The sequence below is a fragment of the Thalassophryne amazonica genome, chromosome 17 (genome assembly GCF_902500255.1).
Source record: "Thalassophryne amazonica chromosome 17, fThaAma1.1, whole genome shotgun sequence".
In the NCBI taxonomy this organism is placed as follows: Eukaryota; Metazoa; Chordata; class Actinopteri; order Batrachoidiformes; family Batrachoididae; genus Thalassophryne; species Thalassophryne amazonica.
In genome coordinates this window covers 52,766,750-52,790,564 of record NC_047119.1, presented here as the reverse complement: position 1 = coordinate 52,790,564, position 23,815 = coordinate 52,766,750, and the positions used below count along the sequence as shown (strand labels likewise).

At 43.9% G+C, this 23,815-nt stretch overlaps 1 protein-coding gene across 2 annotated transcripts in view; it reads left to right on the top strand.

Moving 5' to 3' along the window:
- The window catches only part of gsna (gelsolin a), a 46,588-nt gene that overhangs the window by 17,874 nt on the left and 4,899 nt on the right, over positions 1-23,815 (top strand). The window contains exons 2-12 of one of the 2 annotated variants that reach the window (XM_034192919.1): positions 4,085-4,287; positions 6,770-6,924; positions 7,125-7,286; positions 8,768-8,917; positions 9,005-9,094; positions 9,244-9,376; positions 14,444-14,748; positions 16,537-16,670; positions 17,796-17,886; positions 17,997-18,023; positions 20,449-20,619. In XM_034192919.1, the coding sequence (XP_034048810.1) occupies positions 4,092-4,287; positions 6,770-6,924; positions 7,125-7,286; positions 8,768-8,917; positions 9,005-9,094; positions 9,244-9,376; positions 14,444-14,748; positions 16,537-16,670; positions 17,796-17,886; positions 17,997-18,023; positions 20,449-20,619 (1,614 nt within the window). In that variant the 5' untranslated portion in view covers positions 4,085-4,091. The remainder of the gene's footprint in view (positions 1-4,084; positions 4,288-6,769; positions 6,925-7,124; positions 7,287-8,767; positions 8,918-9,004; positions 9,095-9,243; positions 9,377-14,443; positions 14,749-16,536; positions 16,671-17,795; positions 17,887-17,996; positions 18,024-20,448; positions 20,620-23,815) is intronic. The other variant, XM_034192921.1, reaches the window with a different exon arrangement.

Sequence of the window (23,815 nt, the reverse complement as noted above, 5' to 3'; positions counted from 1 at the left end):
TCACATTTTGTTGGTAAGGTTAGAACTTACCCATGGGAAGCACCTTGGGGCAGGTCTGTTGTGATTTGTGATATAAGTAAATTGAATTTGTACATCACAATTTATCCCTACGTCAAAATTTTTAAACATGTTTAAAACTTCCCAGATTTCTTAGTGTTCCAGAACGCTACTTAAACTTGGGTTAAAGTGATCTGAAAATGCTGTTTTGTGCAGCGTTCAGGTGCTGCGACAAGCTGACAAAGGAGTATCAGCTGGTTAAATAAAGGTTAAATAAATAAAAAATAAATAATAATAAACTGTGGAGAGCTTTCATAAGTGTTTATTATATGTCATAAAAATGATATGGAGGACATGACTATAATTGCTGAATAAAGGATAGAAAATCATTTATTTTGTTCGATCTGTTTTCTGTAAAGTAGTGACTTCAGTTTTACTGCCTGAATGCTTTGTCTGTTGTGTGTTGGGGGGTTTGGCTGGACATTTTGGTGTTGTTTTCTTTTCTTTGTTCTCCAGGTGGTATGCAAACTGTTTTTTTGTCTGTGGAGAAGGTGCTGGCAGAAGAGTCTTTCACCCTCATCAGCATCATTGGCTGCACTTGTGGAGGATGTTCACGTGCAGGCCTAATGACTTGCAGCACCTGTGGATGATGCTCACGTGCAAATTTAAAGACTTTCAGCTGAAGCAGATAATGAGATGGCGTTCTGCATTTAAGCCATGAGTGGTTCAAGCAGAATTGCCGGGAACTCGACCTTGTGACGTTCGTTTGTGAGACGCTGAGGACCGCGCCAGGGTTTGACACATCGTGCCTGTGAAGGAGGACGGGTGAGGGACACATGCTGTCAGCACACATCAGAGGTGATGATTGTCTGAATAAGTGTTAACAGTAATTTGGTGCTTTGTTACGCAGTATATTTGAACATTGATGAGAATTGTGCAGTTTGCTTCTCACTGCCGTGGCGTACGGACTGATGATCCTCCACCTGTTGTGAGAAGCTGCTCATTTACATAAAGCTTAAATTCAGACCTGAATGTGTTGCTGATAGTGTGTGCCTCTGAAAGATATTTGCTGTAGCTCTGTTGACTTACCTCACCTTTTCCATCCTTCACAGAGTCAGTTTGTCGTATCCACCTGGGGGGTGTTCGGCGGTGAGTCTGGGTCCAGAAGCGTCGGGCTTTGATCCATTTCGGCGCTGGAGAGCGCGCCGTCCTTCACCTCGCCAGACAAACGCACATTTATGTTGTACATCAATTATTGCACGGGAGAAAAATAAAATTGTTTTGTTTTTGGAACCGCTTTCTGGTTATTTAGCGCTGGGTTCAGTCAGACGCTGGTCGCGCTCCTCAACTCGCGTCTGCATATAACATTGTCGTGATAATCAATTAAATATCTCACTATTAATTTTGCAATTGAAATAGAAGTCTGACTTTCATAAGTCTCAATTGATCTCTTTTTAATTAGCCTCTTTTTTTTTTCTTCATATCACATTTATATTTGATATTTTCACGGACAAGCGCTCCGTAAAAGCTGCGCCGTAGGTGGGTTAAGAGCAGTTTTTAATATTAATATCTTTAATATGATGCGAGACTGCGAAGCTCTTACTTTCTCCCCTGATTATTTCCCATCTTTAACTTAACTTCATAATGAAATGAATTAAGGGTGAATGAATGAGCTTTTGCTTCTGCCTAACCCCTTTTGGGTGCATTGTTGGATTATTTTCTTTCTTTCCTTTTTTGTAAATATTTTTGTTGTTCTGAGCCAAATAAATTCATTTCATTCATTCACTTTCTATTATTGGCATTTATTCTTTTATTATGAGAATTTATTGCTTCCTGGGAAAGTCTGGCAAAAATTGTCATTATAGTTATTATTAACAACAAATTTGTGATTTTTCAGTATATAAATTGCATGGGAGTATAAGTCGCAGGAATACCCAAACTCGTAAAATAAAAACCTGCGACGTATATATTACACACACACACACACACACACATATATATATGTTAAACTCTTTCACAAAGTTTAAAGTTTAATAAAAAGTGATTTATTAGTCGGATTACAAACAAGCAGATGTTTCTGAAATGATCACTTTGGTGATGATAACTGATATTTAAAAAAAGTTCAAAAGTGGAGATGTGAGTGCCAGAACGCAGCCGTGGAGTTGACCGGATTCAGACAGAAAAGTCTTCACACCAGGACAAGTTTTAGAGTTGGAATCAAAACTGACTGCCTTCGATAAATTATTCACTCAGTTTCCTCATGCTGAGTCATAAACGATAGGACTTCCTCTTCGTTATCATTGGAGGAAACACTCCGAGTTTGGGATACTGGTGACTCATAGCCGGCGCAGTATTAATATCCAACTATAGCACCAAACTTTATCTTTGTATCCTTGGCAACAACACAGACCCAGAGGCGTGTCCTCATTCTCTCCAGAGCAAACGTCTGACAAATACTGTGTCACTTTTGGTGGCTGTCAGACTGTGATGGGTCACATTTGCAGCGTTTGACCACTGGCTCGAGGTATACAGTGCATCTGGAAAGTGTTCACAACGCTTCTCTTTTTCCACATTTTGTTATGTTACAGCCTTATCCCAAAATGGAGTAAATTCATTTTTTTCCCTCAAAATTCTACACACAACACCCCATAATGACGACATGAAAAAGGTTTTTTGAAATTTTGCATATTCATTAGAAATAAAAAAAAAAACTAAGAAATCACATGTACATAACTATTCACAGCCTTTGCTCAGTACTTTGTTGATGGACCTTTGGCAGCAATTCCAGCCTCAAGTCTTCTAGAATATGATGCCACAAGCTTGGTGCACCTATCTTTGGGCAGTTTCTTTGCAGCACCTCTCGAGCTCCATCAGGTTGGATGGAGAGCGTTGGTGCACAGCTGTTTTCAGATCTCTCCAGACATGTTCAGGTCTGGGCTGTGACTGGTCCACATAAGGACATTCACAGAGTTGTCCTCAAGCCACTCCTTTGATATCTTGGCTGCGTGCTTAGGGTCATTGTTCTGCTGAAGATTAACCGTCGCCTCAGTCTGAGGTCAAGAGCATTCTGGAGCAGGTTTTCATCCGGGATGTCTCTGTACATTGCTACATTCATTTTTCCCTCAATCCTGACTAGTCTCTCAGTTCCTGCTGCTGAAAAACACCCCCCCAGCATGATACTGCCACCACCATGCTTCACTTTAGGGATGGTGGCTGGTTTCCTCCAAACATGACACCTGGCATTCACACCAAAGAGTTCAAATTTTGTCTCATCAAACCAGAGAATTTTTTTTCTCATGGTCTGAGAGTCCTTCAGGTGCCTTTTGTCAAACTCCAGGTGGGCTGCCATGTGCCTTTTACAAAGGAGTGGCTTCCGTCTGGCCGCTCTACCGTACAGGCCTGATTGGTGGACTCAGGCAGAGATGGTTGTCCTTCTGATGGTTGACCCCCATCACTCAGTTTAGATGTGTGGCCAGCTCTAGGAAGAGTCCTAGTGGATCAGAACTTCTTCCATTTATGGATGATGGAAGCCACTGTGCTCATTGTGACCTTCAAAGCAGCAGAAATGTTTTTGTACACTTCCCCAGATTTGTGCCTCAAGACAATCCTGTCTCTGAGGTCTACAGACAATTCCTTTGACTTCATGTTTGGTTTGTGCTCTGACATGCACTGTCATCTGTGGATCTTATATGTAGACAGGTGTGTATCTTTCCAAATCATGTCAAATCAACTACCCCAGGTGGACTCAATTTAAACTGTAGAAACATCTCAAGGATGATCAGTGGAAACAGGAGGCACTTGAGTTCAATTTACACGGCAAAGGCTGTGAATACATTACATAAATTTGCAAAAATCTCAGACTTTTTCCACATTGTCATTATGGGGTATTGTGTGTAGAATTTTGAGGAAAAAAATGAATTTCATCCATTTTGGAATAAGGCTGTAACATAAAATGTGCAAAAAATGAAGCACTGTGAAAACTTTCTGGATGCGCTGTAAAACCGTAGCATGCTGCGGTGACACCACATCCGCAGGGTCAAAGATTCAAACAGAAGAATCACCTGTGAGCTTTGTGTGATTTTTGCAGGCGCACAATGGCACCATATCACAAAGAATTTGACGTGGCCGGCCAGAAGCCGGGCCTCCAGGTGTGGAGGGTGGAGAACTTTGACCTGGTGCCTGTTCCTGAGAATCTGTACGGCGGTTTCTACACCGGCGATGCCTACCTCATTCTGAACACCATCAAACAGCGCTCCGGAAACCTGCAGTATGACCTCCACTTCTGGTTAGGTGAGTGCACTCAAAAAATGTTGCTCCGCTGCAGTTACCGTCTTAAACCAGCCAACTCATGATTTATGGAGGGCGGAACTCTATTAGGAGTGTTGGGAAGGTGTCGTGACACGGACCCACAACAGGGGGCGTTAATGAACGGACAATGGATAAGCCAAAAGTAACAATTTAATGTTGTGAATCGCACAACGAAATACAGACAATAGCAATAATGTGGATTGTCAATTATACACAAGGTGACGTGTGGGCAGGCTCGAAGATAGAAGACGTCTGGTGAGAGAAGAGCCGGATCCCACACAGCTTCCACCACCAACGGATCTGAAGAACACCGGAGCCGCCAAGCCCTGCGCCCCAGGTGGCCACTATCTTCAGCAGTCAGACCCGGTACTGCTGGCAGAAAACAGAAACAGTTAATGGTGGGTGTGTGAATACACACCCAGCAATCGTGTAAAGCTTAGTTCCTCCAGGAGGGAAAACCTCCACCTCCAGATACAGAATCACCCGTGCAGCTCCTGTCAGTCACTTCCCTGGAAGGAGTGAGAGGCGAAGACGTCGCGCTCACACTATCCGCCAATCCAGCTTCAGACTGTCACCACAGGAAAACGGCTGCACACAGAACAATATTCAGTCTTAGAAAATTCACAGCAGAGAAGGTTACCTGGAACGGTAGCTGATTTCTCGGCAAGGAGGTGGAGTTGCAGTCCGGCTTATATGGTGATGAGTTGAACGAGTGACAGCTGGTGCTGATAAGAGACAGCTGTCGCTCCCAGCGGCTCCAACGCCCTCTCCTGCTTGAAGCCCGCACTCCAAGCAGGGCGCCATCTGGTGGTAGTGGGCCAGCAGTACCTCCTCTTCAGCGGCCCACACAACAAGGAGCTGAGTTACGGCAGAAAACTGCTTTTCCTCAGATTTGACCTTAACTTCAGAGAAAGTAGGACACTGTCAAAAGTTTTGAAGGAGACTTTGTTTTTATTTAATATGGGGACCTCACCTCAATGAAAACCAGAGTTATGGGCAAAAACAAAACTTAATATTGTCAAAGGTCAAGATCAGTGGTCTAGTCCAAGGGTGGGCACAAAGGGTCAAGACTGTGCAGGATTTCCTTGTAACTAATCATCACTAATCATCTGTGCAATCACCTGATAAGGAGATTAGTTGCAAGGAAAACTTGCACAGTCTTGGCTCTTACTGGCTCACTGCTGCCCCCTCCCAGTCTACTTCTGCAACTACAGTATGTGCTTCTTGGTTTCCAGGAGAACACCAGACAGAGTTTTTATGCCCCACAAGTTATGATTTTCATCATCTGTTGTTGAATTTTCGTGATGATGTCAGCAAGACATGAGACTGGCGAGTAAGGACCACCAGGATCAGTATACGAGTAAAGTCTGATCCGGATCTGATCTGGATTACAGATTTTGCGGCCATTTAAATTTAACATTGAAACCCCATTTAATGTATATTTTACATTATATCCTAATCAAACGTGCCCCAATCACTCTCGTATTTGAAAGTGAGGTGCAGCCTGGCATTCACTATCACCTAACAAAGTTTGATCCGGATCTGATCCGGATTGCTGATTTAGCGGATATTTGATATTATATTTTAATTTCTGAAAAGAATCTTCTAACAGGACTTTGACCTTGAAATTTTTTTTCCAATGTAAAAATTCATAAATCTGTGAAGTGTTGGCAGAGCTTTGCGCTCTACAAGTGCGGTGCTGTAGTTTTTGTTTTTTGTTTTTTCAGACGTGAACAAAAGAATCAAGGGTTGGTTTGAGAAGAAGGAGGTTCTACACAGACTATATAAAATAAGACATGAAGTGATCCTGGGATTCGCCTCAGTGATTTAAAGCTGTCAGCTGTATTTTGACACATTAAACCTGTTTGCGTCGGACTCTGTTTGGTTCCTGAGCGCTGCCTCAAAGATTTATTTGACAGTTTGTGGAGCTGCTAGAAAAGAAGAAGCTGACAGCCTTCAAGACGGTCCAGCTGGAAGTTTTTGACATTTCAGTATTCACCCCTGAAATTTTGAGATGTGATAGAAGCACGTGAGGACCAATGAAAGTTCTGTTTTAGGTCACGTTGGCATCTTTCACCATGTTAAATGACCACAAAGAGAGAAAGTGGATCGACAGGCGTCTCAACGTGCCCGTGAAGCCTTTGTGCTGAGTGCCGGGTCCTGGTGCTGCTCCTTAAACAAGAACCAGTCTCGATTGATTTGTGTGTGTGTGTGAGTTTAGTCAACTTGATTGATCATGGAAACAATGCACAGGAAGTGATGTAACCAGCTCGAATAATGTTGCATGTATGAATGTGCCTGCTGGGATTCGACCTCCTCCCCCTCTGTCAGGTATTGATCCTGTGATGCTCTCACAGGGAACCACAAAGACAAAATGTGATGATGTTTAGATGCAGAACTACTAAGATAAAAACCAGGAGCAGCGTTCATCATATGGCGTCTGTGTGCGGTACCTTTGCTGCAGGCGATTCCTGCACCCAGGATGAGAGCGGCTCAGCTGCCATCTTCACCGTCCAGATGGACGACTTCCTGGGAGGACAACCGATCCAGTACCGTGAAGTCCAGGGACACGAGTCCAAAACCTTTTTAGGATACTTCAAGACTGGAATCAAGTACATGGTAGGATTTTAGTTCGTATTTTTTTTAAACGTCGCTTCATGTACAAAATTAAATGTGCACAACATAGAAGTTACAACTGTCGATATTAATTACATTTTAAACAGATGAACAAAAGGCTTTTTGTTTTTTACATCCAACTATAAAATGCTTTTTTTTTGCCAGACAGTAATTTATTTTGGAATGTAACTCTTACCTTCCAGAAAGGGGGCATTGCATCTGGGTTCAAACATGTTGTCACCAACGAGGTGGTCGTGCAGCGGGTGCTCCAGGTGAAAGGTCGTCGCTCTGTCCGGGCAACAGAGGTGGCGGTCTCTTGGGACAGCTTCAATCAGGGAGATTGCTTCATTCTGGACCTGGGGAATGTGAGTCATTCCCTGACCTTTGACCTTATTTCCATCACACACCTTTTAGACACACACGGCTTTAGATAGTGTTGTCGTGGGACGAGACACTGTACGTTGAGATTTGAGCTCGTCTATTCAGTTAAAGAGGTTATTGGACAAGCTGTGTGTTTTAATCTGCCTTTTTCAGCTGAAAGTGGTGTCAGATTCTCTGTAAAACATTCTAAACGTCTTACAAATTTATGTCTCTGCAGTTTACACGCCTGAGATATAAATCCTTAAATAAACTGCAGGTTTGGCTCCTTTTGAACCCCTTGTCCCGTACAGAAGGTGGATTAGTGGATGATGGAGTAGACCGGGTTCCCGCTACCCATCTGTGACCTTTGACAAGACATTTCATCTGCATTGTCCCAGTCCACCCAGCTGTAAAAGTCACTGTAATGTCCAAAGTGAACCTGAACTACTCTACCCACAATGCTTCCTACATCGACCGGCCAATCACGTTTTGCGCTTAATGATGACGTCATCAGCAAGCGACAGGCAGTCAGTCTGCTCAGTGGTTATAAACACACAACAAATGGACTAAAATGTTTGATTGTAGGGTTTACAAACGTTTTTGACCGTTAAACTTTACCAGCAAAGAAAATGTTATCGGACTGAATGTTATCGGAACAAAATATATCGGAAGATAATTGGTCCGATGATGGTTTTAAAAGTTACCTGAAAAGCTAATCCGATAGCAAAAACATTAGCTTTGATAATTATCTGCTATCGGATTGGCTGAACTGTGCCCACCTCTGGCGGGATTTGACCACTTATGGGGACAGCCGCTCCTGTTGCACAATATATTCACAGCATATTTTCACACGGGAAAACGGTATACTGTTTTGTTTTCGGCTGCAGTCACCAAAGCAGTTGCGAAAAGTGCAGTTTTTTTCGGTTCCAAGTGGAGAAGGGAAGATGAGGCAAATGAGAGATGTCGTGCCGGCAAGTGTTAGCCTACAGAGCTAACCAGAGTAGCTCCGGTCTCTCTACTGCAAAACAGCCTTGAGACGTTTGAGCTCCGGGTCATAAACAAGCTGCAATACATGTCCACTTTCCACCGCATCATCACTTTTTGCATTTTTGTTTTGTTTGTGTGTCATTTGCCCAAAAACAGAGAAAGTGCCGTGTTTCTGTCCCTGGAAGTAGAGAAATTACGTCAAATGCATCATATTTTACCCCTTTAGTGCCTGCCCTCAAATGAGACTGCGCTACCCAGTAAAGGGGTGAGTCCGACACTGTTTACCAAGCTTCAGGGACGTGCTTGTTAGAGTTACACATGTGCAAAGCCACGGCATGACGAGGGACCTCAGGTGCCAGTCGGCACACGAACCTGCGACCTTTTGCAGTGATAGCCTTACTGCTCTAACTACTGAGTCGTCAGTCCCCTTTGACCTGGAACAGGTGATCATTAATTCCCAGACTTGGCGCTACTCTCTGCTCCTCTTTCTGCTTCACAGGAAATCTACCAGTGGTGCGGCTCCCAGAGTAACCGCTTTGAAAAGCTGAAGGCAACTCAGGTCGCCAAGGGTATCCGTGACAACGAGCGCAGCGGGAGGGCCCGTGTGTATGTGTGTGATGAGGGGATGGAGAGAGAGAAGATGTTGGAGGTGAGAACAGTGACTTAGAGCAACAGGACCAGCCTCACAGGTTTGCATTCGTGTCCTTCACCTTAAAACGGCTGCTCTTGTCCTCAGGTTTTAGGCCCGAAACCAGATCTGCCTGCAGGAACCGTAGATGACGTGACAGCTGATGCTTCAAACCGGAAGAGGGCCAAACTCTACAAAGTGAGGGCAAACATTCAGTGACAACCTGAACGCTGTCAGATCATCTCCTCTGTGGTCACGAAAAGGACAAAACATCTAAAATTCGAACGAAAGACCTAAAGAAGGCAGGGCCACCTGAGCTAAGTTTTCTTTATTGCTTCTTCCTGTAGGTGTCCAATGCCAGCGGAGACATGACCATTGCTCTGGTGGCAGCAGAGAATCCGTTCTCCCAGAGTGCCTTGGAATCTGGCGACTGTTTCATCCTTGATCATGGCTCCGATGGCAAAATTTTCGTCTGGAAAGGTGAGTGCGTACAGCAATAGGGATGGGTATAGATAAGATTTTATTGATACCATTATCGATTCCGCTTATCGATCCAATTCCTTATCGATTCCCTTATCGATACCGCTTGTGAATTTTTTGTGTACTAAAAGTAGTAGTAGATAGGTTTTCTATCTGTTTTATTCTTTTACTTCTGTTTTTAATTTTGTATTTGAATTTTTTAATTTGTATTTATTTATTTAATTTTTTTATGTTGAACTGTAAAAAAAAAAAAAAAAGCCAGAAAGAGTGACGTGGGCCCGCCCTCCTGTGAGTTCACCACCTGCAGAGGGGGCCATGGGGGTCAGGTGCAGAGAGGATTGGGTGGCGGTCGAGGGCAGGTGGCCCGGCGACCCGGTCCATGCTCACAGCCCCTGGCTGTTGGGACGTGGAATGTCACCTCGCTAGGGGGGAAGGAGCCTGAGCTTGTGCGGGAGGTTGAGAGATACCGACTAGAGATAGTCGGGCTCACCTCCACGCACAGCTTGGGCTCTGGTACCCAACTCCTGGAGAGGGGCTGGACGCTTCATTTTTCTGGCATCGCCCACGGGGAGAGGCGGAGAGCTGGGGTCACATTGCTTATTGCTCCCCAGCTCATTCGCCAAGTGTTGGAGTTCACTCCGGTGAACGAGAGGGTCGCGTCCCTACGCCTTCGGGTCGGGGACAGGTCTCTCACCATTGTCTCGGCCTACGGGGCGAGCAGCAGTGCAGAGTACCCGACCTTCCTGGAGTCCCTGGGAGGGGTACTAGATAGCGCTCCGACTGGGGACTCCATTGTTCTCCTGGGGGATTTCAACGCCCACGTGGGCGGCAACAGTGAGACCTGGAGGGGGGTGATCGGGAAGCACGGCCTCCCCGATCTGAACCCGAGTGGTGTTCAGTTGTTGGACTTCTGTGCTAGTCACAGTTTGTCCATCACGAACACCATGTTCGAGCACAAGGGTGTCCATAAGTGCACGTGGCACAAGGACACCCTGAGCCGGAGGTCGATGATCGACTTTGTAGTCGTATCATCTGACCTTCGGCCACGTGTCTCGGACACTCGAGTGAAGAGAGGGGCAGAGCTGTCGACTGATCACCACCTGGTGGTGAGTTGGATCTGCTGGGAGGGTAGGAAGCCGGTCAGACCTGGCAGGCCCAAACGTATCATGAGGATCTGCTGGGAACGACTGGCGGAACCCTCTGTCAGCGAGGTCTTCAACTCCCACCTCCGGGAGAGCTTCTCACAGATCCCGGGGGAGGTTGGAGACATGGAGTCCGAGTGGACCATGTTCTCCACCTCCATTGTTGATGCGGCTGCTCGTAGCTGTGGTCGCAAGGTCTCTGGTGCCTGTCGCGGCGGCAATCCCCAAACCCGGTGGTGGACACCGGAAGTAAGGGATGCCGTCAAGCTGAAGAAGGAGTCCTACTTATCTTTGTTGGTAGGTGGGACCCCAGAGGCAGCTGACAGGTACCGGCAGGCCAAGCGTGCCACAGCCCGTGCGGTCGCAGAGGCAAAAACGCGAGTCTGGGAGGAGTTCGGGGAGGCTATGGAGGAGGACTATCGGTCAGCCTCGAAGAGATTCTGGCAAACCGTCCGACGCCTCAGGAGGCGGAAGCAGCTCTCCACCAGCACTGTTTACGGTGCGGGTGGGGAGCTGTTGACCCTGACTGGGGATGTTGTCGGGCGGTGGAAGAAGTACTTCGAGGATCTCCTCAATCCCATCGTCACGTCTTCCGAAGAGGAAGCAGAGACTGGGGACTCAGAGGCGGACTCATCCATTACCCAGGCCGAAGTCACCGAGGTGGTTAGAAAGCTCCTCGGTGGCAAGGCTCCTGGGGTGGATGAAATCTGTCCTGAGTACCTTAAGTCTCTGGATGTTGTGGGGCTGTCTTGGCTTACACGCCTCTACAACATCGCGTGGCGATCAGGGACAGTGCCTCTGGATTGGCAGACCGGGGTGGTGGTCCCTCTGTTTAAGAAGGGGGACCGGAGGGTGTGTTCCAACTATAGGGGGATCACACTCCTCAGCCTCCCCGGTAAGGTCTATTCCAGAGTACTGGAGAGGAGAATTCGACCGATGGTCGAACCTCGGATTCAGGAGGAGCAGTGTGGTTTTTGTCCTGGTCGTGGCACACTGCACCAGCTCTACACGCTCCATCGGGTGGTCGAGGGTTCATGGGAGTTTGCCCAACCAGTCCACATGTGTTTTGTGGATCTGGAGAAGGCATTCGACCGTGTCCCTCGGGGCACCCTGTGGGGGGTTCTCCGGGAGTATGGGGTCTGGGGTCCTTTGCTAAGGGCTATCCAGTTCCTGTACAGTCAAACCTGTTTCCAGTGCACGTTGGCCTCGTCAGGGCTGCCCTTTGTCACCGGTTATGTTCATTATTTTTATGGACAGAATTTCTAGGCGCAGCCAGGGTGTAGAGGGGGTCTGGTTTGGGAACCACAGAATCTCGTCTCTGCTGTTTGCGGACATTTTTAACTTATGGTTCAAATTTTAACCAAACTAATTTTGGACAAGTTATTTAAAATTACTGTCATGTCTGAAGTTTTAGAAAGTGAAAATATCAGATATATGTTTTAGTTTTAAAGTAATATGCAAATTTTTAAGGTTTTGTGAGCACATGCTCTGTCCTGCAGTGCATTATGGGTACGATGATGTAATCTCAGTACGTCACGACAGGACAAATGCATTTCAGACACTCTGTTCAGGCTCCACGGACAACAGCATTAAACTCTAGTGCCTAAAACTCTCGAATATATTCTCTGCGTTTATAGACGTTGGTTTTATATTTGCGTTTGTTAAATTCCACGGATTTTAAATGTAGCAGACAGGGATTATCTGGAATTTTGTTTTCAAGGCCTCTACTGCCATCTACTGGCCAGTAGTGTTCATGGCAGTATGTAGATGGCAGTGTTCTATTTATTTTGACCCCGGTTATATCAGATGATTGTCAAATCAACTTTTTGGCTTTGCAAATGGCTTTTTTTTTTTTTTTTACAAATGAAGTTTAAAAACAAAACAAAACAACAGCAAAATAATAATAATAATAATAATAACAACATTACAAGCCAGCTCTGCAGTGTTTGCACAGGCACAGTGCAAGCGTTTGGATGCTTGTAGCTTTCAGCAGCAGGAAACCCTCACGACGGCCGACCACAGTAATATCAAACAGGTTTGATTCTCACTGGACCATATGATCGGCGATCAGGAGATGGTCGTCAGATGTTGACTGCAGCTTGATACTCCATGTACACTACACGATGCAGGATGCACAATTAACCTGAAACTCGGTCCAAAAAATTCCTGCATGAAAAATCATCTCGCACAGTATAAAGCACGTTTTACAACATCATAAAACGTGCGCACATTCTCTCCACATGCAAAACATTTTGTGATGACACTTGCAGGGCTCCGTAAAAATGCCTGTTTTTACAAATAAAAAAATGGAATATTTTACAAAAGCACATTTATCTTTAAGCACCAACACACGACAGACGTCACATTAATGTGTTGGTACATAATGAATGACTGAAGCAATCAGTGTTTAGCAGAGGCACTTTTACCCAGAATCCTTTGCGATCTGTCTGTTTGTTACAAAACCTCAGAATTAGTGCATTATTCAACATTAAAAGATATATGTTATATTTTAACCTTGTACAAATGACAGACTTGACATTAATGGAGTTATTCTATCGGTATTAATGTTATTTATAAATCAAAACCATAACTCAGCATGACTTTATTTTTCAAGACCTTCGCCTGACCGGAGCATTGTAATTGATAGAGAGCTGGCTTTACGGCTGCTCTCGGGGTGCCTCTATGGTGGGAGCGCTGTAGTAAGCAAGAGCTTCCAGCAGGGGCAGAATGTTGAAAGAAAAAAGTGTGGTCTCATTGTTTGGGTCTGTTGTTACTTTTAATATTACTAGAAGCTATTTGTTTTACTAGTAGTTGTAAATGTGGCAGAGATAATATTGGAATTTATCTGTTATCGGTTATCTGTAACTTCCGATACATTTTTGGGTGGTTTATTGTTTTATCTTTATCGAAGATAACTTTTCAGTTATCTGATTATCTGTTATCAAAGTTAATTTTTTGGTTATCTGTGCCCACCACTGCACGTCAGGATGTAATTTATAAAGAATGCAGGACGTTGTGGAATTTTGGGAGGAAAAAAACATTTTAGTCGATTGTAGTTTCTTGTCTGTATTACAACATTTGTAAGAGGTGTCATTTTATTTAAAGCGGCAATTCCTTTTGAAGTTATTAATTCCGACCGGACTCTGTCTTGGCAGAGGGCCGCGCAGCGTTTGGAGCTGTGCCAACAGAACGGAGGACGATTCTCATTTCTTGACTGCAACAAGACAAAAGTCCCATTTAGTGACTTTAATCCACACAAAAGTGACTCACGATATTTTAATGGCTTTGAGAGGGGTTAAGAAGCAGACTTGCCACTTCTGAAGAGCAGCGAATCAAAGAACCAACAAGCTAGTGGATCGAAGCATTGTTTCATTGGTTCACACTTCAAAGTGGTGTCGCGCTGCAGAAACGGTTGATTACAGACCCTGCAACGGGTCTGTAATCAACGTAGAGGAATGATCATTTTCCGAACAAACACCCTCAAAAACAACGGCTGCTCTGAAGGACCGATAAGGGAATCGTTAAGCAAAAAGGCTATTGATATCGTTGGACTGAATCATTTCTTAACAATACTCAAAAAGAACCGGTTCTTGATACCCAACCCTATACAGCAATGTTGATGTTATAGTGTGGGCTGGCCAGTACATAATCAAGTCAAGACAAGCACTGGAGCTGCACGTCACCACTTCCACGGCACCATGGAAACACCTTGGGTTCTGGTGGGCAACCACCCAGGCAGACACTTGGTCCATTCCCACATTTCTAAAATAACCATCCATCTGCCACAGCCAGGTGAAACATAGGCGTCCCCTTGGACTTCTCCAGCAACACTCAGGAGGCTGCGTGCTGAATCACGCAAAGAGAAACGCGCCACATGGCCAAAATGTCGAAGTTGACAAACTTTTGTTTCGTCTTTTTCTTACAGGCAAAGATGCAAACATGGACGAGCGGAAGGAAGCCCTGAAGGCTGCAGATGGTTTCATCAAGAAAATGGGTTATCCCAAACACACTCAGGTCCAGATCCTGCCAGAGATGGGCGAGACACCACTTTTCAAGCAGTTCTTCAAAAACTGGCGGGACAAAGATCAGACTGTGGGCATGGGTGTGGCCTACATCGCCAACAGCATCGCCAAGATCGAGAAGGTGCCGTTTGATGCCGCCTCCCTGCACGACTCTCCCGCCATGGCCGCCCAGCACGGCATGGTGGATGATGGCAGCGGAGAGAAACAGGTGATGTTTTGGTGCCGATGCATTCTGGGTCTTCACGGCGTTCAGTGTCACAACCAGCGAGTCGGACAAAGTGTCCTTAAGAATCTCTGCTTTTCCACAAGATGCAGTCCAGTTATGAAGAAAAGTAGTCTGAGACCGCAGACCCTCGTCCCTTAGATCAGTCCACAGCTTACAAACAACCGCAGCTGGTTTGTTTAAAATCACCTGATCCACATGAATCCTTTGAGACAGATGTTTTATGATTTTTATGAAATTTTATGTGAATGTGAGGCATAATTGTAAAGCGCTTTGAGCGTCTGATGCAGATGGAAAAGTACTTTATAAATGCAGTCCATTTACCATTTGTACAGATCAGTGGTTTCTGCCACTAGTCGTCCGTGTTTTGGCCCGGCGCGTCGTTCCTATTGGACAGCGCAAAGCTATGTCACAGCTCAGAGCGTCGAAAGTTCAAAAGTCAACGGAAAAAAAAAACAACTTACATTTGCGTCCTGACAGTCCTCAGTGTCCCTCTGATGCTTTATATGTGTTCAACAAGTTCAGAGCAGCGCAGTGAACGTGAATAAAGACGGAAGCGCTTTAACACGCGTTCCTAAATGTGACGAGTGTGCACGTCGCTCGTGCGCACACCATCTCTCACTCTGTTTTGCAGACAAACGATCACAGGACAATTTGTTTTTTTCTTTTTGTTAATCAGATGACAGATCGTCGTCCTGAGGACTTGGTCAGCACCGGGTCCTGCTGCGCACGGAAGGATGACTGAGCAAGAGTTTCGGTGGGAAAGTGTCCATCGTCCTCTTGTCATTTCATTGAGGTGTCAGGCTGAGCGTGTAAACACACCAACAGCAGTTCTGCGAAAAAGAAACTTTGCGCGTGTAACTCCCCCCACCTTTGTCCGGGTTACAATTCCATCTCTTCTTCCCAAATTCACTGCGCAACTCTTGTTCCCTTTTCTCCTCTGGAATCGGATTCAGTGTGTGCAAGAATGTCCGGTTGAACTTATGTTTTTTCTTTTGTTCAATAAAAAAAAAAAAGACTGGGTTGAACTTTGACTGCTTCAGCCTGCCAACAAGCGGCAATGTGCACTCCCGTCAGAAGCGTCGCATCAAAAGCCGAGCGAAAGCGACGCTTCTGATGCCTCTAAAAAACAACACGTCTCACGCCTCTGACGGTTCCGACACGTGAAAGGCCCATTAATCTGCAATAATGAGCTTGAAATAGCGCTAATCAAAATAATGAGAATAAAATCTATATCGGATTCCTGTTCTGGATGCAACGTCCGATTTTGATCAAGTCTGAAATCACGTGATCGGGTCCGATTTCCGATCACGTGATCGGATCGAGACATCCCTAATATTAATTTAAGTGCACTTTTCTGCATAGGACCAAAAATGACTGAAACGATGCGGTTTCTGTTATAATAAAGGTTCACTGACCTCAACTTCATGGAAGGTTGTTGTGATCTTTGATAAAATTAAACTTTATTGATCCCACAACAGGGAATCAATGATAAGAGTTAAGAGTTAACCCGAGATTTCAAACCTTCTTGAACGCAAGTGTCAGGAAGCCCCATCTCACGCCTCACTTCCAGGCTCCACCCCTTTTTGGGAGAAAAACACTCCCCCCATTAAACATGACCTAAACATTCTAACCAAGATTTGTGAAAATTACTTACACAAACTGAGTAATCCAATTACTAAAATCTCCCTCATTTTGCACTACATACAAATACCTTCTTTGAATATTTTTCCATTAATGTAACAAATTATTATTTTTTTTTTTTCTGGACAGATCTGGCGCATTGAAGGAGCTGATAAGGTACTGGTGGACCCGTCCACACATGGACAGTTCTACGGAGGAGACAGCTACATCATCCTGTATAACTACAGTCACGGAGGTCGCCAGGGTCACATCATCTACATGTGGTGAGAAAACCAGACTGTGAAGCTTCAGTTAAACCTGCGCCAGCCAAGACGCTGTTTTATTCAGAGTATTTTGTGCAGTAATACGTGCAGACACACACATGCACGCGCGTAGAACAACTGCTGTCAGAACTGCAGCTTGGTTTTTGCAGTCAAAAGTTCAACGTAATGCGATTACACAGCGTGAAAGAAAACATTATTTTAATTGTTACGTTAATTACCTCATTAAAGTATAAGTAAGAAAAAAAATGTTCTCTAATTCCAGCTTCTCAGCTGTAAGAAATCACAATTTTTAATCCAAACAGTGAATCAATTCATGGAAACATAGAAAACCACTCTGTCATCATGGTTAACGAACTGTTTTATTATCAAATCAGGTGGTACAGTCGTCAACTGTATATCAAGATTTTTACTCTTTTTTGGTGACAACTTCATTAAAATCTTCTCTCCAATGCCATTTTTCAATTGCATGGTACCTGCTCAACTCTACCCGCCTTTTTTGGGTTTTCATTGGCCAAACTTGGTACCAGGTCCGGTTTTTGGTATCGCCTCCCTCGTGGTTTCACGTGAGATGAGGCGATATCAAAAGCTGATGTGAAAACTCTGCAGATGACTCTTTTTTTTATAATTATCATTACCACTGCATCACCGCCCACCAGATTCTATATTACCATCAAAGTCGAGCAGCGCAGAGCGCGGCATTTTCCCCGACCTGTAAGCTGTTTGTGTGCATTCCCATCATCAAGAGGAACCTCTCTCTCATAGACACAGTTTCACTTGCAAAAACTTTATAGACAAACAGTAAAAGCATTCTGAAGTTACTTGACAGAAAGCAAATTTAAGACCATCATGAATTAGCGGTGGCACCTATTAGAAGAAGGGCGTAGTCCAGACAAGATTACATACGATTGTTAATATATCACTACATATTACAACATATCTACAACTATAAGCAACAGGTTTATCATCGTGTCCCACAGCAGCCTCTACTCACAGTTCTTGAAATGGAGCAATATCTCCACCTGGTGGGCATTTGCCAGTAATCTAATAATAACAAATTATCACTGTTTTAATTCAAGTGCCAGAGTTGGAGTTTTTGTACTACAAAAGAGTAAATTTGTTCCTCAGGCAGGGGATGGACTCCAGTCGGGATGAAATTGGGGCTTCAGCCATCCTGGGGGCCCAGCTGGATGAAGAGCTCAGCGGTGGTCCTGTGCAGGTGATAAACACTCCTTTAGTGTGCCTTGTCTTTTTTTTTAAATATTCATTCTTCATTCTTTTGCTTATTCAGCACGCTCTCCTCCTCTCACCCCGTCTCCTCTTCCTCAGGCTGTTGGTGCTCCTATAACCACTCAGGTATTTTTCCTTTCCTGTTCCTCCTCCTCTTCCCAAAATGACTCACATGAATTCCAAAAATGACTCACATGAATTTGACAAACATAAGGAAAATTGATCATCCTTCTGTCTAAGAAGTCATTTGGATATTTAAGTCGCCTCTGAGGTTTCATATAAATCTGCAGATCTGAAAGAAATGCAAACCTTATTTCATACTTAAAAAAAAAGTTGTACCAAATCCAGTTTCTGTTAATCCATCGCACATCTGGTGGCGTTTGAATTGTGTATACACATTTCCATTTGGTTTGTTATGCCAAAAAACAAACAAACAAGCAAACAAACAAAAACAACAAAAACCAAATTTGAACTGGAGTTTAAACAATTTAATCAAATAGACAATCAGCAGAAATATTTTATCAGCTCTTTAATTTGGGATTTTTGTTTATTGTTGTAGCATACTTTTTATTAGTTTACTTATTATTGCCATTTATTCTTTTTTTTATGGATTTTATTTTGTTTAGTGCTTTGACTCAAGTAATTATTATTATTTTATTGTTACTAATACAGAATGTATGATTTTTCAGCATATAACTTGTACCAGAGTATAAGATGCAGGACCTCCCAAACTAATAAAAATAAATGGGTACACAAATAAAAATGTGATTTATACGGAAAATATGGTAATTCTTACATAATTAATACTTACATTTTTTTGGGGTTGCTGTTAAAGAGTACTATATTAAAATTTCGACTCAGTGTCCCTGATGATGATAATAACAATAATAAAATTAATACAAAAATGACTTGTGAAATATGTTTTAAAATGTTCCATTGTGTGGTTCAGTTTCCTCACGAGCTAAAGGTCAGAGGAACATCAGTGTGGAGGTCTTTAATTTAATCATAAAATTCAATCTATAAAAGGATGCATTTATGGAAATTATTTGGAATACATGGAAGTGCATTTAAAAATATTTTGCACATCTGTTTAGCCATCTATACTGGCACATTTAATCATTTTTATTTATTTTTTGCTCGTGTGCAGAAAAATTACTTAAACGACTATAATGAATGACTGAATGTGTTTGTTTCACCTCCTCCGTCATAAACATTCAGGTGCTGATCCGTCTGTTCCTGAGTCCACGTCTGTCCCAGACAGAAATCCTGCGTCCATATGGGCAATAGTTTAAAAATACATTCACGGACTATAATGCAGCTTCAGAGTTTAAACATTTATAGTCTTCACTTTGTTTTCATGGGAGTCATTTTTCCCCGTTCTTATTTTCTGCACTTGCACTTTAACCCTTCGCGCACGTCTTGGCACATGTAACCTTCATGTTTTGCCCTCAGCTGAAGAGTGGATGCATGCACTGTAGAAAATATAGATTCTGGAAGCTAAACTCACTTCTTCACCTCAGTGTGTGGAGGTGAAGGACACGCAAGCATATGTGTGACACCAGGCACAAAAACTCAGCAGACACTGCTGTACATTAAAGAAGTCACACTGTGCAAAACTGGATTTTCTAAAAAAAAAAAAAAACAATTCAGCGAGGAAAATAATCACCGGTGCTGCCTGTGAACGCTGCAGCAGCACACCGGGATGGACGGCGACGTCAAAAGTGAAACATTATCAGCTCTACCACTTGCTGCAGCAACAAAGACAAACCGGGTAATTTCCATTTAATGCTGGCGAACAGCGAGAGATGAATTCTTTGAGTGCTGAGACGCAATTTTATATCAGGAATGATATGCGTGATCTTACGGAGTGAAATTAAAAGGTTACCATCACCAAATATTTTTAGGCACCAGTCAGAGCTGCAGCTTCTTGTTTTAACCAAACATTGCACAAAATGTGAAAATGCAGTAAATTCTTATCCATCTAATGCTGCAAAATGGCCATGTCTCATAGATTATAATGTCAGGTGGAACAGTATTTTTTCTACCATCAACCTGTGATTGCATCATTAATCCTGAAAACCAGTCACAGACCTGGTGGGCGGGGCTTGGGGACTGGTTCAGCTGATGAAGAAACGCATTCATGCGGTTTCAGAATTTCTCTATTGGTTAACAAAAACAAGGAAAGATTTGTGCAATTTGGGAATAAAGAAAATAAACTGCATACACTGATTTGCTAATCCAGAAGATTTGGCAGAAACAAGATTTGTGTAGTTCTGAGGGGTATTAATAATATTAATGAGCCATGCACATATTTTTATTTTACTGATTTGGTTGAGATCTTCCTTCACCACATGATTTTATATTTTATGAAAAATGCTGCAGACTTTTAATGCACAATACCACTTGCCTTGACAACCACTATCTTGAGAGAGTGAACATATGGCTCAATTCTGCCACCTGGTGTCGATGGTCAGAACTACAGCATGTTGCAGATGAGATTAGTAATGTCTAAAGCAGAGCTGGAGCTTGAAGTGTGGCATTTGTGTGCCAGGTGAGGGTGGTTCAGGGTAAAGAGCCGGCCCACTTGATGAGTCTGTTCGGAGGAAAACCCATGGTGGTGTACAAGGGAGGAACGTCCAGAGAAGAAGGTCAGTCTGCTCCTGCAGACACTCGACTTTTCCAGATTCGCTCCAACTCTGCAGGACACACCAGAGCCGTGGAGGTGAGCAACACGCCGACAATTTCACATCCGTCAGAACTGATTTTGTCAGACTTGAGACGTACAAGATGCTGTAACACACAGTGCACCCAGAAAGTATTCACAGCATTTCACTTGCAAACACACACACACATATATATATATATATATATATATATATATATATATATATATATATATATATATATATATATATATATATACACATATATACACACACTCAACAAAAATATAAATGCAACACTTTTGGTTTTGCTCCCATTTTGTATGAGATGAACTCAAAGATCTAAAACTTTTTCCACATACACAATATCACCATTTCCCTCAAATATTGTTCACAAACCAGTCTAAATCTGTTATAGTGAGCACTTCTCCTTTGCTGAGATAATCCATCCCACCTCACAGGTGTGCCATATCAAGATGCTGATTAGTGCACAGGTGTGCCTTAGACTGCCCACAATAAAAGGCCACTCTGAAAGGTGCAGTTTTATCACACAGCACAATCTTGCGACACAGATGTCGCAAGATTTGAGGGAGCGTGCAATTGGCATGCTGACAGCAGGAATGTCAACCAGAGCTGTTGCTCGTGTATTGAATGTTCATTTCACTACCATAAGCCGTCTCCAAAGGCGTTTCAGAGAATTTGGCAGTACATCCAACCAGCCTCACAACCGCAGACCACGTGTAACCACACCAGCCCAGGACCTCCACATCCAGCATGTTCACCTCCAAGATCGTCTGAGACCAGCCACTCGGACAGCTGCTGAAACAATCGGTTTGCATAACCAAAGAATTTCTGCACAAACTGTCAGAAACCGTCTCAGGGAAGCTCATCTGCATGCTCGTCGTCCTCATCGGGGTCTCGACCTGACTCCAGTTCGTCGTCGTAACCGACTTGAGTGGGCAAATGCTCACATTCACTGGCGTTTGGCACGTTGGAGAGGTGTTCTCTTCACGGATGAATCCCGGTTCACATTGTTCAGGGCAGATGGCAGACAGCGTGTGTGGCGTCGTGTGGGTGAGCGGTTTTCTGATGTCAATGTTGTGGATCGAGTGGCCCATGGTGGCGGTGAGGTTATGGTATGGGCAGGCGTCTGTTATGGACGAAGAACACAGGTGCATTTTATTGATGGCATTTTGAATACACAGAGATACCGTGACGAGATCCTGAGGCCCATTATTGTGCCATACATCCAAGAACATCACCTCATGTTGCAGCAGGATAATGCACGGCCCCATGTTGCAAGGATCTGTACACAATTCTTGGAAGCTGAAAATGTCCCAGTTCTTGTATGGCCGGCATACTCATCGAACATGTCACCCATTAAGCATGTTTGGGATGCTCTGGACCGGCGTATACGACAGCGTGTACCAGTTCCTGCCAATATCCAGCAACTTCGCACAGCCATTGAAGAGGAGTGGACCAACATTCCACAGGCCACAATTGACAACCTGATCAACTCTATGTGAAGAAGATGTGTTGCACTGCATGAGGCAGATGGTGGTCATACCAGATACTGACTGGTATCCCCCCCCAATAAAACAAAACTGCACCTTTCAGAGTGGCCTTTTATTGTGGACAGTCTAAGGCACACCTGTGCACTAATCATGGTGTCTAATCAGCATCTTGATATGGCACACCTGTGAGGTGGGATGGATTATCTCAGCAAAGGAGAAGTGCTCACTATCACAGATTTAGACTGGTTTGTGAACAATATTTGAGGGAAATGGTGATATTGTGTATGTGGAAAAAGTTTTAGATCTTTGAGTTCATCTCATACAAAATGGGAGCAAAACCAAAAGTGTTGCATTTATATTTTTGTTGAGTATATATATATATAATTAAGAAAATTTGAGTTCAGGTGCATCCTGATTCCACTGATCATCCTTGAGATGTTTCTACAGCTTAATTGGAGTCCACCTGATGACGCCTGATTTGGGGTAAAATCAGTTGATTGACATTTGTAAAGACACACACCTGTCTCCATATAAGGTCCCACAGTTGACAGTGCATGTCAGAGCACAAAGCAAGCATGAAGTCAGAGGAATTGTCTGACAGGATTGTCTCGAGGCACAAATCTGGGGAAGGGTACAGAAACATTTCTGCTGCTTTGAAAGTCCCAATGAGCACAGTGGCCTCCATCATCCTTAAATGGAAGAAGTTCAGATCCACCAGGACTCTTTCTAGAGCTGGCCGCACATCTAAACTGAGCGATGGGGGGAGAAGGGCCTTAGTCAGGGAGGTGACCAAGAACCTGATGGTCACTCTGTCAGAGCTCCAGCATTCCTCTGTGGAGAGAGGAGAACCTTCCAGAAGAACAACCATCTCTGCAGCAATCCACCAATCAAGCTTGTATGGTAGAGTGGCCAGACGGAAGCCACTCCTTTGTAAAAGGCACATGGCAGCCCACCTGGAGTTTGTCAAAAGGCACCTGAAGGACTCTCAGACCACGAGAAACAAAATTCTCTGGTCTGATGACACAAAGATTGAAGTCTTTGGCGTGAATGCCAGGCATCATGTTTGGAGGAAACCAGGCACCATCCCTGAAGCAAGTGAAGCATGGTGGTGGCAGCATCATGCTGTGGGGATGTTCTTCAGTAGCAGGAACTGGGAGACTAGTCAGGACTCCTGGGTGAAAACCTGCTCCAGAGCGCTCTTGACCTCAGACTGGGGCAACGGTTCATCCTTCCGCAGAACAGTGATCCTAAGCACACAGCCAAGATATCAAAGGATTAGCTTTAGGACAACTCTGTGAATGTCCTTGAGTGGCCCAGCCAGAGCCCAGACATGAATCTGATTGAACATCTCTGGAGAGATCTGAAAATGGCTGCGCACCGATGCTCCCCATCCAAGCTGATGGAGCTTGAGAGGTGCTGCAAAGAGGAATTAACAAAGCTGCTTTAAGATAGATACACCAAGCTTGTGGCATCATATTTAACAAGACCTGAGGCTGTAATTGCTGCCAAATGTGCATCAACAAAGTATTGAGCAAAGGCTGTGAATACTTATGTACATGCAATTTGTTTTTATTCTTAATAAATTTGCATGTTGTCATTATGGGGTGTTGTGAGTAGAATTTTGAGAGAAAAAATTAATTTCATGCATTTTGGTATAAGGCTGTAACATAAAATGTGGAAAACGTGAAGCACTGTGAATACTTTCTGGATGCACTGTAACTGATGAAACAAAGCGTGAATA